This window comes from Bacillus rossius, chromosome 2 (genome assembly GCF_032445375.1).
Source record: "Bacillus rossius redtenbacheri isolate Brsri chromosome 2, Brsri_v3, whole genome shotgun sequence".
Taxonomy (NCBI): domain Eukaryota; kingdom Metazoa; phylum Arthropoda; class Insecta; order Phasmatodea; family Bacillidae; genus Bacillus; species Bacillus rossius.
Genome location: NC_086331.1, coordinates 57,322,937 through 57,336,821, shown reverse-complemented (window position 1 = coordinate 57,336,821; position 13,885 = coordinate 57,322,937). Strand labels below are relative to the sequence as shown.

Sequence of the window (13,885 nt, the reverse complement as noted above, 5' to 3'; positions counted from 1 at the left end):
TACTTTTTTAAAGGCTAGTAATTAAGTTTCATAACTTGTTTGTGAAAGAATTCATTATGTATTGTGTAAACAATGATTACAATCTTATTTGTCAACTGTCCTTGCTTTCACTTATCATATATTTAGTTTCAACTCATATGTCCTCTTGATTCAGTTTATAATATTTAAATGTTGTTGGTCATCACTTGCATCAATGTATTTCAGTCCAACCTCTATTACAATGCTGTCAATCACCAATTTTGCTGGTGATAGGCCTAACCAATTGTTTATTGGCCCACATGTATGTAACTATTATAAATCACATTGCCAAGGTACTAAAACTGCTGGATTTTTTTCTTTACTTGCACCTTCAACCGATTAAATAAGTCTATTAAAAAATTTTATTTTTATAACAATATATGAAAGAATGATTATTTTGAAAGAAATAATGCTGTAATTTATCAACTCATTTGTTTTGATAAGTAATTTCATCCAGTTTATAAAAACAAGAGTTATTCTAGATTTTAGTTACATTGTTACCAACACACAAAATATAATATGTTAAAATATGTATTTCTGTGTCTGCCATATGGCATTTCTAAAACAGCATTTCAGTTCCAAATTCAAAGGCATATACCGTAAATTCAATACTATAAGTTGTATTAATTTATTTTACTTATTGTTTTTTGACAAATCTGCAGCATAAGTTTTTTTTGGTAGAATCCAAACTTATCCTATATAGTGTTTCTGACTTACATGTATGGTAAATAAATAATTTGTTCCATGTACAGTCTGGAATTCACCTGTGTCATTGGCACACTCTTTGAGATAGTGTGCACATCAGTCACATGACCAATTAATGAAATTAATATAAGTGCCCTGCTTCAGAGTCTAACATCACACATTCTTCTCTGATGATTTTGGTATACCTATAATATTAGATTCACTTTATTCACCATTGTATTTGGAGACAAATATGTGAAAATATTAATTAATTAGGTGAAAGTCTGTGCAACACACATCTGATGCCAGCGAGCGTGTGACCACAACCGTTCAGTTATCTTCACACCTGAAAGGAAAAGGTTGAGTGTTTCAAATTGGGGGATTAGAACCTGAGCTAGCTCCTTGGCACTTGTAAAAATTAATAAATTGGAAATTACCTAACAGAAATCTGCCTGAGAAGAAAATTAAAACAAAAAACTGTAAATAGAAAATGACTATAAATACCGTATTTACTCGCATATAGGTCGCGGCAATTTTACCAGATTTGATGGGGGGGAAATGAAGTGCGACCAATATGCGAAGAAAAAATTAAAAAAAAATTTTGGGGGATTTTTTTGCAAGATTTTGCTTTAAAATGAGAAAAAGAAGTTTATATGGGTATAGGCAAATTTATTTACAATGTACACATACAGCGAAACCCCTTATTTACGTTAAAGTTTTTTAAGTTTTTCCGTGTTTTGCACTATATTCTTCAGGTCCCGTTTAGTTTCCATTTATTCCAATACAATACTTTCACGCGAATTACGTCTCAAAAATCGAATCCATCCCGCGATTTACGTCACGTAACAACCATAAACAATCAGAAAATACCGTGGGTACTTTAAGAGTAGATAAGATTAGCTAGTAGGCCTAAAAACATGGTGAAAAACGTAACGTTTATAGTCGGCAATGAACATTTTAAATCACAAAATATACATATTTTATAACATGAAAAGTTGTTTTTATTTCTAAACATGTAATAATTTAAGCCTAGGCGTGTAAAAGTCCGAGTAGTTATAGCGGGAGACAATATATAATGCACGAGGGAAAAATGTAAACTCACGTATGTATAAACGAGGCTGATTGTTAAGTTCTGATACTGTATTTATGTCACAACTTAGCCGAAATACTGGTACGAGACAAACTTCACAAGATAAAATGAGCGGAGTCTTGGCAACTGTTTTATACGTATTTTATAATTTCGGAAGTATTGTACAGTTGACGCATATTTTTTAAACTAACAATTTATTTCTGGTGATCGTAATTAATTAATTATTTGGTATCAATACATCAAGATGAACGTAAACTTGAACATGTCACGGCAGCGAGAAAACTGGTGCGTATACCAATAAACTGGTATTAAAACTGGACAAAACTGGTACACGGGAGGTGGAGCTTATATTTTTTTCCGCTAAGCTCGCATCTATTGGCTGGCTGCTGATTGAAGGTCACGAGTCTGGGCGGAGCGTTGAGTGAGTTATACTGCGCATGCGCAGCTCAGTGAACAAAGAGAGCCAGCTGGGGCGCCGTAACAGCAGCTGATCGAATACAATGACCTTTCTCCGCTACTGACAGATACTGACAGTAAATTTCCATCAATTTGCGGCCCTTTTTTTAATTTTTTTTACTGTGGTGCAATGCGTATGTGTAATGAATTACCGGTGCGGCCTATATGGGGGGAATCTTAAATACCAAATTCAAGACCTCAAATTATGGGTGCGACCTATCTGCGATGGCGACCTATTTGCGAGTAAATACGGTAGGTACATGGATTACACACTGTTTCGAGGAAGCAGTGCAAAAGTTGCATCTTCTCTTTGCTGCAGTGGGTTTAAATACAAATAAATGTAGGCTGCAATTGGTTACTTAGGGTGGAATATGCAGTGAATTCTACAATATGCAGGTATCACGACACAAGTGAGGTTTCTCATCAAACGTGTGGACACTCCAAGCCACATATTTAAAAATATAATGGTTGCCAATACGGAAATATTCCACAATAATAAACATTAGGTAATGCGAGTAATAAATCTGTCCATAAATTTAACATTTTTAAGTAAGTTGGAATGCTTTAAAAAACAAAACTATAACTTACCTCTGGTGAAATCCAAATAGCAAATCCCAATCCTTAGGTGTAATTGTACGAGGGTTATTTTTTTTTCCACCTCCGATCGGCTGTAATAAAAAAACGGGAATGAATTGGGAAATTATTTTAATGTCAAAAGAAACGTACAATTTTACTCTATTTTTCCACATAATCACCGTGCAGATTGAGGCATTTGTCGTACCGATGCACCAGCTTTCCAATACCCTCTGCATAAAATGATGCCTCCTGCCTATTCAGCCACGTTTTAACATTGCTCTGCAGTTCATCATTGGTGTTGAAGCGTCGTCCTCCAAGCTACTTTTTCAACGTGGGGAAAAGGTGATAGTCACTCGGTGCCAAATCCGGACTGTAAGGAGGGTGATCAAACACAACTGAGGTGTGAGTTGGCTGCTCCACATGGTTGGTGGAAGGGGGTAAACACTACGAGACGTGTCGATTCATGTACGAGCGATTAGGGTATCGATTAATGGGCATGCCATGGAGAAATGAAACTGTAATCACACTGCAGGGCACTGTTAAAACGTGGCTGAATTGGCAGGAGGCATCATATTATGCAGAGGGTATTGGAAAGCTGGTGCATCGGTACGACAAATGCCTCAATCTGCATGGTGATTATGTGGAAAAATTGAGTAAAGATGTATGTTTCTTTTGACATTAAAATAATTTCCCAATTCATTCCCGTTTTTTTATTACAGCCGATCGGAGGTTGAAAAAAAAATAACCCTCGTATAAGCAACAATGTAGTTACGCAGCTATCTCAAGTCACAACCTTTCTAAGTTGCAATTGTTGATTGAGGTGGCACAATGGTAAGGACATGAGTTTGAATTTCAGTCCATTCATCCTGATTTATGTTCTTCATGGTTTTTAAGGTCACTTCAGGCAAATGTTGGAAAGGTTTGATGGTTCCCTGCTACATACCTATTGCAACTTTATTAATTTGAATACCAATAAGTTTTATGGAGTTTGTGTTTCATTTTTAATGTAGAAATAAAATCATTTGATAATTATGGTGTGTATATATTTTTTTAATTTTGAATACTTTTTTTTTTGCATGTGTATACACCTATGTAGTAGGTGTTTCATGGCATTGTAAAATTGTAATTTTAAATTAATTAATTAATAGTTTCGAAGAATTTACTCAACGCTGTGCTAATTATAATGTGAAGTTATATTTAGGGGTGTAAGCAGGGAGAGAGAGATGGGGGGGATATAACTATCCCCATTCCCTGAAATCCTAAAAATATCTATCATTCCCACCAATAATTGGAAAGAATTTGAAAGCAAACAGCAGAGAAAGTTCTATTTCCTCCCTCCCTCCCTCCCCCCCTCCCTACCTCCCTCCCTCCCTCCCTCCCTCCCCCCCCTCCCTACCTCCCTCCCTCCCACCCTCCTTTCCTCCCTCCCCCCTCCTACCCCTTAACCCCCCCCCCCCCCCCCACCATCCATCGCTTCCCAAATGAAATTCTGCGTATGCTCTTGGCTATGTTAAACTAGGTTATTGGTGTTTGGGGAGACTATCATAAACAAAAAGCTACTAAAAAAGCTTTACAACAAACCATACATCAAAAGTTTATTTTTGTAACTTAGGTACTGGTTTTCAGAATTTTAGATAAGTGATTGTGAACTTTTATATGTTTACAATTTGTAGTTTTTTTTTTTTCCTATTTTTTAGAGGAAGGGCTTGATTGGATAACCATTCAGAATGACGAAGATGAGGATGATGATATTGATGTTATAAGTGACAGTGATGATACAAGTAAGCTGAACAGCAACACATCGTCTTTGTCAAGCTTTGCAACTCCTTGTTCACCCATGGGAGCATCATTTGCTGAGTTAAATACAGAGAGTAACAAAGCAGCATCTCATTTCTCAATTCCAGTCCCTGCACATGTGAGTACCAAAAGTAGTTTTTGTCTTACAAGTTTACAAAAGGGTTATGATTTTTTTGGCACATTATATAATTAGTTCTTACATAAGTTGTTATACAACCAAATGGAGATGTAGGCTGGTATTCATAGTTGTCGTGAGCACTGTCTTGTGACCATCTTGGCGAAGACGGTCTTGTTTCTCAAGACGGCGATTTCCATCTTCATGTTTTATAGTCTGGGTACAAGACAAGCTTCATGAAGACTGTGTGCTTAAGCGTGAGCTTCTTTGACATACTTCCTGCTTGACGAAGCACGTACTTCAGACAACCGAAAATACACGAGAATTCACAAACCTTGCCGACTGGACTCGTTCATTAAAAATCGTGCTACTTTTCACACAGAGTATCGAAACCACAGAATCTGAGGCTATCATCTGTTTTTAGTAGGGTGTATTTTGTGAGTAAATATCACCACAGACCTTCCACCTCTCCCAATTTAGGCGGGAGACTCCCGATTTTTTATGTTATCTCCCGCCTTCATGATTTGATGCGTCATTCTCCCGATTTTGACGTCGGTTGACTCGTGATCGAACAATTATACTATCGATAGTAGTTCGTTGCTCGGCTGTCGATGTCAGCACTGCGTGACCGTGCCATAAATATCGATTAACACTAGTATTATGTACTATATTATTGTACTTTGAACAAAAATAAAATTGTGTTTGTTGTTACTGTACCGTAATATTCTCAAACGACAATTCGGGGTTTGGGAAACATTTTTAGTCTACAACTTTGGTAGTTCTCACCTGCTTTCTGTGCGTGTAGTAAAATGGTTACCATTCATAACACATTATTTATTTGTGGTCGAAAGAATATAAAGTTATAATGTTGAAGAAATACCACGCAACATTCAAGAATGATTATTCATTGGAATTTCCACTGATAATCGAGTCGAGGTTAGGAGCTACGTATGAGTTTTGAATCGTGTGCAGGTGTGATTTCACTGTCTCTCATTGCGGGAAGTGCGATGTCTAAGCACGTGCCTACTAAAAAAACACTTAGATAACAGTGAATGTGTGCAAGCAAACCGTAAGTTAGACTTTTTTTGTTAAAGATATATTGGTAGTGAAAGTGTGACTCTTGCCAAATGTCTATTCACTACATTTATTACAGAACATAACCTACCTTTTAATTGTGCCGATCATGCGGGACCTTTATTCAGGAAAATGTTCCCGGACAGCAGTATAGCGAAGCAGTATGGCTGTGCCAGGACAAAAACGGTGTCAATTGTTAATGTACTGGGTGACTTGGAAAAGGAAAAACGTGTTGTGGCTTTGAAAAATACTACATTTTCTATTGCTGCAGATGGTAGTAATCAAAGCGACTCAAAGTTGTATCCTGTTGTAGTGACGTTCTATAATAATGAAACACACAAAGTAGAAAGTTGCTTGCTGGGTGCACCTTCTGTAGTAGGTGACTCTACTGGACACAATATTGGCAATCTTGTGCTATCTGAAATGAAATCATGTGAAATTCCATTGTCAAATTGTGTAGCTTTGAGTACGGACAATGCGCCGATTATGATAGGGCAGAAGAGTGGATTGGCAGCTGTTCTAACAACAGAAAAAGATAATTTGGTAGTGATAGGGTGTCCATTAAATTTAATAAATTTGTCAGCAGAGAAAGGAGCTCCATTTAACATTGACGAGTACTTAGTTGATATATATTACTATCTTGAAAAAGTGTGAAGCGAAAGGAAAAGTTACATGAATTTCAGCAGTTGCATAACACAGAAACTAGAAAAGTTCTCAAACACGTTTGCACGCGCTGGCTTTCATTAGGGAGGTGTCTGGCAAGATTATTGCAGCAGTGGCAACCACTCACAAGTCTGTTCATGACTGAAGTAAATTCTAAGAAGTCTTCTGGAAGTACTTTAGATACGTTCACAATTCCGAAACTGAAGCTCACAAACAGCCCAAAAATTATTTTCTCACTTGCAAGGATGGGGGTTCCAGGTCTGCTTCTAGCAAAGACCACGGTCAAAGTTCTGATTCCAGGTCTGTTTCAAGCAAAAAATGTGGTCAAAGTGAATTGGTTAATCCTGTTCTGAAAAATAGAAGTTCTGAATCACAAAGTGTACACTGAAGTAATCAGAAGAAGTCAAAACATTGCAAATAGTCTATCACGTGAAGAAAGATAGTTTATGATTTTGTCATCTGATGTAAACCAGGCATTTTGCTTATTTGTGTCAAGTACTTTGTCAGTATTTGAAACTCCAAACATAGTTCTCCAATCAAGTACACCTCATATCCATTTATTGAGGTCTATTTTACTTGACATGCTGCAAAATTTAATGTCCAAATTTGTCAAGCCATCAGTTGTCCTTTCATCACCTTCATTGCTGGAATTGACTATCACAGTGAAGGAAATCAGAAACAGAACTCGGACATAGTCATTGGTAGTGCTACTACCACTGTAGTAGATTCTCTAAAGCATGAGGATAAGGAGGTATTCTTCACTTCTGCTAGAAAAATTTATTCTGCAACATGTGACTAAATGATACAAAAGTTCCCTTTGAAAAGTGATGTTTTGATGCATGCCGAGGTAGCAAACATCTCCTCAATCAGCACAGCATCTTTCTCAAGTGTTCAATTTTTTGTGGAACAATTTCCAAAAATGTTGGGTGTTAGTGCAGATGATTTGCCTAGAGAAATGGACATATTGCAGTCACAGTTTTGTAGATTTCAGTTACAATAACTAACCCCAGAAATTGAGCAGGAGGAAAGGATTGATACCAAATGGTATTTGGTTGGTGAAATTGTGTCTGCAGATGGCTTTCGTAAATATGACAAACTTGCTAAAGTAATGTTGGGTATACTGATAATTCCCCATAGCAACACAGAATGCGAGAGTGTGTTCAGTATGGTCACAAAAACCAAAACTCAGTTTCGATCATCCCTTAGTGATGAAACTTTAGGGAAACTACTGACCATTAAATCATCACAACATGGATCTTGTTTTGAACACAGTTTTAATTCACAAACATTGAAGAGGGCCAAATCTGCAACAACAAAAATGAAAGAAGCTCTACTGGAGAAGTAAAAGTAAAGTCATATGGATACATTGTGATTATTTTGAGTTTAGACAGTAACTTACTTTTTAATATATGCTCGTGTTACAAACTTTTAAATTTTCATGCTAAAGTTAGGCTATATTGTAGGATAATGAGCTTAAAAACTGAACAAACAGTGAATTACATACCTCAATTATTTTGTTTTACCATTTGTTAAGTTACGTCATAAATTAAATGGTTCCAATATGTGTGTAGAACAGCAATTTGAAGAGACAATTGGTAAGTCTATAACTCAAAACTTTAATTATTTTTTTGTGTATAGTGATGGTTTTAAAATTTTCATTGTATTGAAGAGTGACATAAATATTTTAGTTTCTCGAGGTGAAAGTTAACAGTTTCTTTTTATTTTTGGGAGAAATTGCACGGGGGGGGGGGGGGGTGTTAGATGATCCTTAAAAAAATCTCCTGATTTTTTTACTTCTGGGAAGTGGAAGGTCTGTCACCATATATTTGGTTCGTGGAGTTTAGGGAATTTTTTTTTTGTATGTTTAAACCTTGAATCATGCCTGGAAAAAACAGGCATTTTAGTGACCACAAAGATGCTGCACATCGTCCAGTACACCTCAACTTGTGTCATTTCAGTTGAATGAAAGTAAGAACTTGACAGTCTTTCGTCTTGCCTGTTAAGTTGAACATTCTAAGATTTACTAATATTGTTTTTTTTTTTTCAAAAAAATAAAATAAAATAGGTTAAACTGTTTATTAAATTAGCTATGCTACATTATTTACAATTATTGAACATAAAAAAAATAGCGGCATTTTAAACTTAATGAGAATTGAATTTAAAACTTTTTAAATTTAAAATTAAAATGATACAAGGAAATTTTGGTTTGCATTAATGTAGTTTATTTATTATGTATTCATAATATTAAATATTACATTAATAAGATAGTTCATCAAGCTAATTCACACAAGCTAATTCACAGTAATAAGAATTGAGCTAATTTCATCATAAGAGTTAAAAATGCTACAATTCAAATTTTTTGAATATGTTAATTGATTATTATCTTATAAGACTACTTTGAGAAATTTTGGCTAGTAAATATTTTATCAAGTCAGACAAAGAAACAAGCATTGTTTAAGAAAGTATAATTGCTCATAATAAACTTAAATCCTATGTGAAATAAAGCCATCTTGTATTTTTATTTACATTAAAAAGGTGTGTAGTACCTATGAAGTTTCATTTATTCATCAATAATATATGGAAATTAATTTCCTAATATAGGTAATATAAGTTAAAATTTTTGTTTAAGATACTTGTAATATAATTAATTCTTATATAATAAGTATGACATAAAGGGTATGAAGTTTCATTTATTCATAAAATATATATGTAAATTTATTTCCTAATATATAGGTAATATAAGTTAAAAAAATTTTTTAAGGTACTTGTAATATAATTAATTCTTATATAATAAGTATAACATAAAGGGTGTATATAGTGTGTTACAAAGCCTACTTAGTATGGAATAATAAAACAATGAATGAGCTATGTATTTAAAATTTATTATAGCATTTAGATAAACAAATAAAAATTATTAATACACTTTTGCTTAAAGCATAATTTGTATTAGTCAATAATGTTATTATAAAAAATAAAGTATTCCCAGTGTCTAGAATTGAACCACCTTAAAAATATTACCACTACGTCATCAACCTTCAAACACATAGTCTTCCACATCCATTGTACTCATTCTGTAATCGCTATGTAAACAAACAGGACTGTTTAGCACTTGCAAGTGTAACCATTGGTCACAAACAAATACTAAACTCATGTAAAACACGCATCAGATTGCTTCAGCACTTCTTAAGGGTTTTATATAAGTTTAAAAATACGATGATCATGAGAATCAGCTATTTTCTGCACTGTGATCTAAAGAAGTAATTGCTTTGCGATATGTCTACAGCAGTCTAGACAAAGATGGTCTTATTCGTGATCTTAAGCATGGTCTCAATGACTATGAAAACTATGAATATTGCTTCCGCTGTGGTTTTCTCGAGGAGCGACATGAGCTCTGAGAATACCCTCAACGTATAGGTCTATCTTAAGACAGTCTTCTTCAAGATCTTCTTGTTTGCAATTACTTTAGACAATCTGAAGCAACGTCTATGGCAGATAAATATTAAATAAGAACAAATTTAAGGATTTTTTTATGAAGCTAATGCTCATGACACTAATATGAATACCCCCATACTGTTTAGGGTGCTGCAGGAACAAAGGGGAGAGAAAGTTTTTAAAATCACACAGGCTGTAAAACAGAAACAGAATTTGGAAGTTGGGGTGATATCTGGCAGGTGTGGGGCAGACATGGGGAAATGTGGTGTTTACTTAAAATGAGTGCTGCAGCAAGTAACAGGGCAGTCAGAGCATGGCGATAGCAAAAAAAAATAAAAGCTTTACTAAATTAGGAAACTAAACATGAGAGGTAACTGCTGGCTAAAAAATTTGCGGGATATAGGTGCCAGCAGCTAAGGCTGGTAGGGTGAACCTCAGATTTAAAAGGCAAAATAAATGACCTAATGTAGTTTTTTGGACATACACCATTGAAATTTTGCACTCTTTGCCATGGAAAAATTCTGAAAATCAAAGATAAAAATACAAAGACAAAAAATTCACAGAATTCAGTCTTGTTAAACTTTTATGCCACATCTTGGCATTATAAGAATTTTATCACCCTTTTTCAGCTTAAGTCAATGTTGTAACATTCCATCACAGGAAGTCTAATTACCTGTTTTGATCTGCGTCACCATTTTTTTCACGCTGCAATATATTTTTGTCATGAGTGCTTTTCATAAATTAATCTACTTTAGAAGTGGCCTTTATTCACAGCATCTTGACTGGTTCACTAACCCAAATACTCATTTTATTAGTCATGTATATGACTTCTTTTAATCAGTGGAATCAGTGGAATCCTGGACTCACAACATTTTCTTGTGGGCTTGTCTTAGCCTACATGATTACCATTGGTTCCAAAGATGAAGCTGTGTATTCTCATGTGTCAGACAGAAGCTTCCAGATCGCCGTGGCAAGTATAAATTGTCTCAACAGACATCGTCTGCCTCTCCAGGTATCTGCTGATCAGAGGGGAAAGATGTTGCCTGTACCACAACCCCTACTGCTCCCGGACGATGGAGAGGCTAGCAGTGACGTCATCAGTTGCAGGCTCAAGCAGCAAGGGAAGCAGGGTAATGCATGAGCTTTTATAATCATCATCATCATCAGCAGCAAATAATACAGCTCTCTTTGCCAGAATCAATTTGTTGCAGTTGTGGATAAGTCAATGAAAGCCTCAAATATCATAAAATCCTCACAACAATAGAGGTAAAAGATTCACGGGAAAATATTTTGAGGAAGGGAAATTCAGAAATTTAAACAATAGCATCTCTGTAATTAAAAAGGAGTACATTATTAACCCCTACATAAGCTATTAAAGAAATGTTGGTATTTGCCACCAGCTACAATGTTCTGAAGATGTTGAGAAAAAAGACATTTTCATCTTGAACATGTAAATATTAGGAATAGACTCAGAAAAATCCTCAAACCCTCATATCTGTAATTTTTTAAAGATTTAAGATTTGCAGAAAAATATTCTATGATAAATATTGGAGAAAATGTAGTGAATTCAAAAATTGAACACTGACTAGTTTATGCTTTACAAAGTCAAATTTTTTCTTCATATCCATCCTATTACCATTCCTCAAGATATTAAACATTTGATAACGTAATTATATGAATAATATAACAATATGTATGGATTCTGGAAACATAGGGAAACAAACATTTAAAGGGTTGAATATTTCAACACCATAGTTTTATATTTTTCAGTACATTATTTTAATTTTGACCTTTGACACATAGATTCAAATTTGAGGTGTAGATTCAAGATACTTTATGGGATTCAAATTCAATAATTATATTCAAGAAAATTGGGATTCTACCAATTGCTATTTACAATTATTATGGATGCCCTGATACTGAAAATATCTGATTCCGATAATTTATATTTACCCAATCTGATGCCTGATAATTAGAGGCACTGGAAAATCGTAAAAACAATATAGGCGCGAATAAAAGCGACAAAATGGTTTACCGACGAATAAACACTACAATCCCGTTTTTAGAAGTAATTATTAAAATTTCAAGTAATATTAAAATTTCTAGTATATTTTAGGTTTACCTAATATTTTTAAATAAACCATGTCTTGTTATTAACGGCCTAACCTCATACAATGAAGAAGATTCTTTATTTTATGCATCTTCTTACCGTGTTTGAAGATTATCTAATAAACGGTGACGATGGCGAGCCATGTAAACAATCAAATTGATCTATGAATCTTGTAAATAACACGAAACACAATTTAAATACGCATAGGCTCGCGCGGAAACTTTGTTAACGGCAAACGTAATGTAGGACCCAAACAAATGTAAACAATTAAAGAGAGACGTTTATTTACGTGCATGAATATTTTCACGGGAAAGAAAGTGAAAACATTGAAGTGGCCATGGTTGCCAACGTGTGCGTGCGTGATATTAACACAAGCAATCAAATTAATTATACTGTTAAATGACAACAACTAAAATATAAAAATGCATTAATTTAAGTTTACAACACACAAAGCTTATATTTGGAAACTACAAAAAAAAATTACGAAACTCTTACTTCAGTCAAATTTGTTAGCACTTTAACGGGAAAAAAAATGTGGCAGCAATGTAGCTCTATGCTTTTGTCGCTCATTGTTGAACGTACCTAGTGTTTTCCTAATTTCCTAACCCGAAAAACAAACGGTAATCTGTGAAACTAAAATATTGCGCTGCTATTCACAATAAAATTAATGTTATTAACCAGTGTTGATGCTGAACGGTTTTTCAGCAAATACTATAATTTAATTGTCACAGATCGAAGAACCAGCATGACTGAAAAGACTGTCTTTTAATTTTTGTTAGTGGCATATGTTTTTGGTAAAGTTACATTTTATTTAAGAACTCTGTGAAAATTATTTTTGATATTCGGCTTTGTGAAAGTGATTTTTGACACTTATGTTTGTTACTTGAACAACATTGACTGTTTTTTGCATTGATATGTTAACATCTCAGTTGCAAATTTTTATTCTCAGTGTTGATGTAGGTACTTTACAAATGTGATATTTAAACTTTTATGTTACATGTTATTAAGGGGCAATTTTATATTATATGGACAGCTATACTATCGTGAATTGTGTATATAGAAAATTTTCAAAACTGTTTTGAAAATATCGAATAATGAATAATTGAATCACGTAAGAATTTTCTAGTCTAATAAAATTAAAGCTATATAAATGCTATATGGCAAAATATAAATGCTACGGACAGCTATTATAAACACTATTTTCCAGTGCCTCTACTGATAATCAATAAATGATATTTTTAATGTTTTTAAAAAAATTTGGTGACTAAGTGATTGAAAAAATAGTAGCTATTGTGTTGAACTTAAATACCTATTGAAATGTCTATTTTCAACATTTTCATGTTTTCATTGAAAGTTCTCAAACAGAAAATTTTACAGTACTGCACATACGTTTGGTAAATAGTAACTACACAGAAGAGATTAACACTGGTATCCATAATAATTTCTCACTAACAATACTGTTTACAGAAAAACTGGACTGAATAGAACACCTAAAGCTATGTAACAATTAAATGGAACAGTATGTTTAGTATATTTAGAACAATATAATGCTCAGTACTTATTACAAAATTCATAAGAAAAATACAATATATAAAAACATGTTACATATGCCACTTGTAAACTTTGTCGCACCCCAGACCACCAAATGGATGGCCTAGGAGCGGACATGCATGTTTCGTTAACATTTGCAGAAATGAATTGGGCACTGAAAATGATTTAAGTTCCAGAATTAAACGCTGTTACTGTCAATTGTTTTCGGAAATAATGTCTCTAAGACACAAACTGTTATTAACATAGTTTTATTAATGCTTGAAGAAAATTTACAGCCTACATGGCGACCAACTTCTGAGCATGAAAGCCAGTACATGTG

At 34.2% G+C, this 13,885-nt stretch overlaps 1 protein-coding gene across 4 annotated transcripts in view; it reads left to right on the top strand.

Moving 5' to 3' along the window:
* The window catches only part of LOC134529305 (max-binding protein MNT-like), a 233,690-nt gene that overhangs the window by 171,094 nt on the left and 48,711 nt on the right, over positions 1-13,885 (top strand). For 3 of the 4 annotated variants that reach the window (XM_063363213.1, XM_063363214.1, XM_063363215.1), the window contains 2 exons: positions 4,522-4,739; positions 10,918-11,035. In XM_063363213.1, the coding sequence (XP_063219283.1) occupies positions 4,522-4,739; positions 10,918-11,035 (336 nt within the window). Of the gene's footprint in view, positions 1-4,521; positions 4,740-10,852; positions 11,036-13,885 lie in introns of those variants that run through there. The other variant, XM_063363216.1, reaches the window with a different exon arrangement.